We start from the raw sequence: 2,500 nt of genomic DNA, 5'->3' as shown, positions 1-2,500 counted from the left end.
GGTGGTAATGATAGTTGTGTGGTAGATGGTAGATGGGTGGTAATGGTAGATGGGTGGTAGAATGGTGGTAATGGTAGATGGTGGTAATGGTAGATGGTAGATGGGTGGTAATGGTAGATGGGTGGTAGATGATAGATGGTAGATGGGTGGTAGATGATAGATGGTAGATGGGTGGTAGACGATAGATGGATGGTAATGGTAGAGTATCTCTTCCACTCTCTCCTTATTTCCTCATATCTCTCCCACTCTTTCCTTATCTCTTCTACTCTCTCCTTATCTCTTCCACTCCCCCCTTATCTCCTCTTATCTCTCCCAGCCTCCCATTCTCGTTACCATATCCTCGGAGAATATCATCAGTACATCATCATCATCACATTATCATTATTATATCACTGTCATCAAGCTAAACATCCTTATTTTCCCCTTATATTCTGTCCAGCCTCCCCTTACCTCTCCCAGCCTCCCCTTATCTCCCCTTATCTCCCCTTATCTGCCCTCAGGTACGGTGGCGGGGAGCAGATCTCGCAGCCGTGGCCCATTGAAAAGACCCCGCGACCCGAGACGCCCTTCGTCACGGCGGATATGCTGCAGAAGAGAGCCAGGTGGTATGGTGGCGTCTCTGAGGCGTATTGGGTGTCCTCCCAGGGTGTCGCTGTTCGGGTGAGAATGGGAGGAAGAGGGGGGGGGGTTCTGATTTCTTTTTTTTCTTCTTTTTTTTTGTCTTTCTCTTTCTCTTTCTCTTTCTCTCTTTCTCGCTATCTATCTGTGTATCTATCTCTATCTCTCTTATTTTTGTTAGTATTATTTTTTTTTCTTTTCCTTTCTTTTCTTCTCTCTCTCTCTCTCTCTCTCTCTCTCTCTCTCTCTCTCTCTCTCTCTCTCTCTCTCTCTCTCTCTCTCTCTCTCTCTCTCTCTCTCTTTCTGTTGCTTATATTTATTTCCTTCGAATAAATATTGTTTCTTTTCTTTTATTTGTCTTTGTTTTCTTTATTAATTATTGTTATTCCTAAAATATCATTCCATTGACACAGTTCATTAGCATAAACACACACTAGTTCTCGCATAATGCACTAAATCGATAAGGTTTTAGATAAGTTCTGATTTAGTTCACTCAATTCACAAGATTTTGATTCAGGTTCCAAATACTTCACTTCGTTAACAGTATTTTGATTCGGTTTTGATATAATTTAATTTCATTGCTGACGAAGGTATGATCGAAATGGGTCAGATACAACCATTATTACTAATGTTATTATTAATAATATAATGCAGTGAAACAGTATATTGTAGTATGATGACACCGTAATACCAATATTTATGATAATAATGATAGTTTAATAAAATGATTAATTGTTGTTGTTATTGTTTTTGTTTTTTTGTGTGTTTCTTTACTTTACTAGCAAACATATAATCTTGTTTATTTTTATTCCTGAATTTGCATTAGTATTTTGTGTGTGATTTTTTTTTTTTAGGAATAACGCATCATTCTGCAACAGCTTTACTGAATAAGCATTAAACAATTCATTATGCAAATTATTTTTTGATTTTATATATAAATTGTATTGTGATTTTATCTTATATATAAATCATGTTGTGATTTTATTTTATATATAAATTGTATTGTGATTTTATTTTATATATGAATTATAAATAAAATCGGATGTCCATATTTTGGGGTAATTATATTAAGAATAATTACCCCAAAATATTTTTGTCTCACATTTTCTGTGATAATTCGAGGAAACTTTTGTAAAGAAAAAAATAATGATAATAGATAAATAAAATAAGATAAAATAAAATAAAAACACGAGAACAAAACCATGCTGCCTCGTGCGACAAAAACACCCAAGGGAAATTATCAGATTACAAATACTTTTTATGTTGCATTGCCAGTTGCACATTGCAGTTTTGGGAGTAGAGAGACAAGATATTCAGTAGATATTTCGAGTTTTTTTTGTGTGTGTGTTCTTTAGCGTTAAGCAAAGCATGATAGCGTATTACGAAGGGTAAAAGTTTCAAAATTAGTAGTTGTAGTAGTGGCAATAGTTTTTTTTGATGGTAGGTTCATGTCTGAGCCGCCGTGGTCACAGCATGATACTTAATTGTAGTTTTCTTGTTGTGATGCTCTTGGAGTGAGTACGTGGTAGGGTCCCCAGTTCCTTTCCACGGAGAGTGCCGGTGTTACCTTTTAAGGTAATCATTCCCTCTATTTTATCCGGGCTTAGGACCAGCACTTGACTTGGGCTGGCTTGGCCACCCAGTGGCCAGGTAGGCAATCAAAGTGAAGTTCCTTGCCCAAGGGAACAACGCGCCGGCCGGTGACTCGAACCCTCGAACTCAGATTGCCGTCGTGCCAGTCTTGAGTCCGATGCTCTAACCACTCGGCCACCGCGGCCTAGTGGTAATAGTAGTAGTATAATAATAGTATTAGTAGTGGCAGTATCATCATCGTTACCATTAAAAGTACCACCCAACTAAGCCACCAACATTAATATCATTC

At 37.6% G+C, this 2,500-nt stretch overlaps 1 protein-coding gene across 3 annotated transcripts in view; it reads left to right on the top strand.

Annotated features, from left to right (window-relative positions):
- The window catches only part of LOC119576397 (myogenesis-regulating glycosidase-like), a 37,682-nt gene that overhangs the window by 12,236 nt on the left and 22,946 nt on the right, over positions 1 to 2,500 (top strand). For all 3 annotated transcript variants that reach the window (XM_037924075.1, XM_037924076.1, XM_037924074.1), the window contains exon 4: positions 501 to 660. In XM_037924075.1, the coding sequence (XP_037780003.1) occupies positions 501 to 660 (160 nt within the window). The remainder of the gene's footprint in view (positions 1 to 500; positions 661 to 2,500) is intronic.

This window comes from Penaeus monodon, chromosome 8 (assembly GCF_015228065.2).
Source record: "Penaeus monodon isolate SGIC_2016 chromosome 8, NSTDA_Pmon_1, whole genome shotgun sequence".
Lineage (NCBI taxonomy): Eukaryota > Metazoa > Arthropoda > Malacostraca > Decapoda > Penaeidae > Penaeus > Penaeus monodon.
This window is presented reverse-complemented; position numbering and strand designations above follow the sequence as displayed.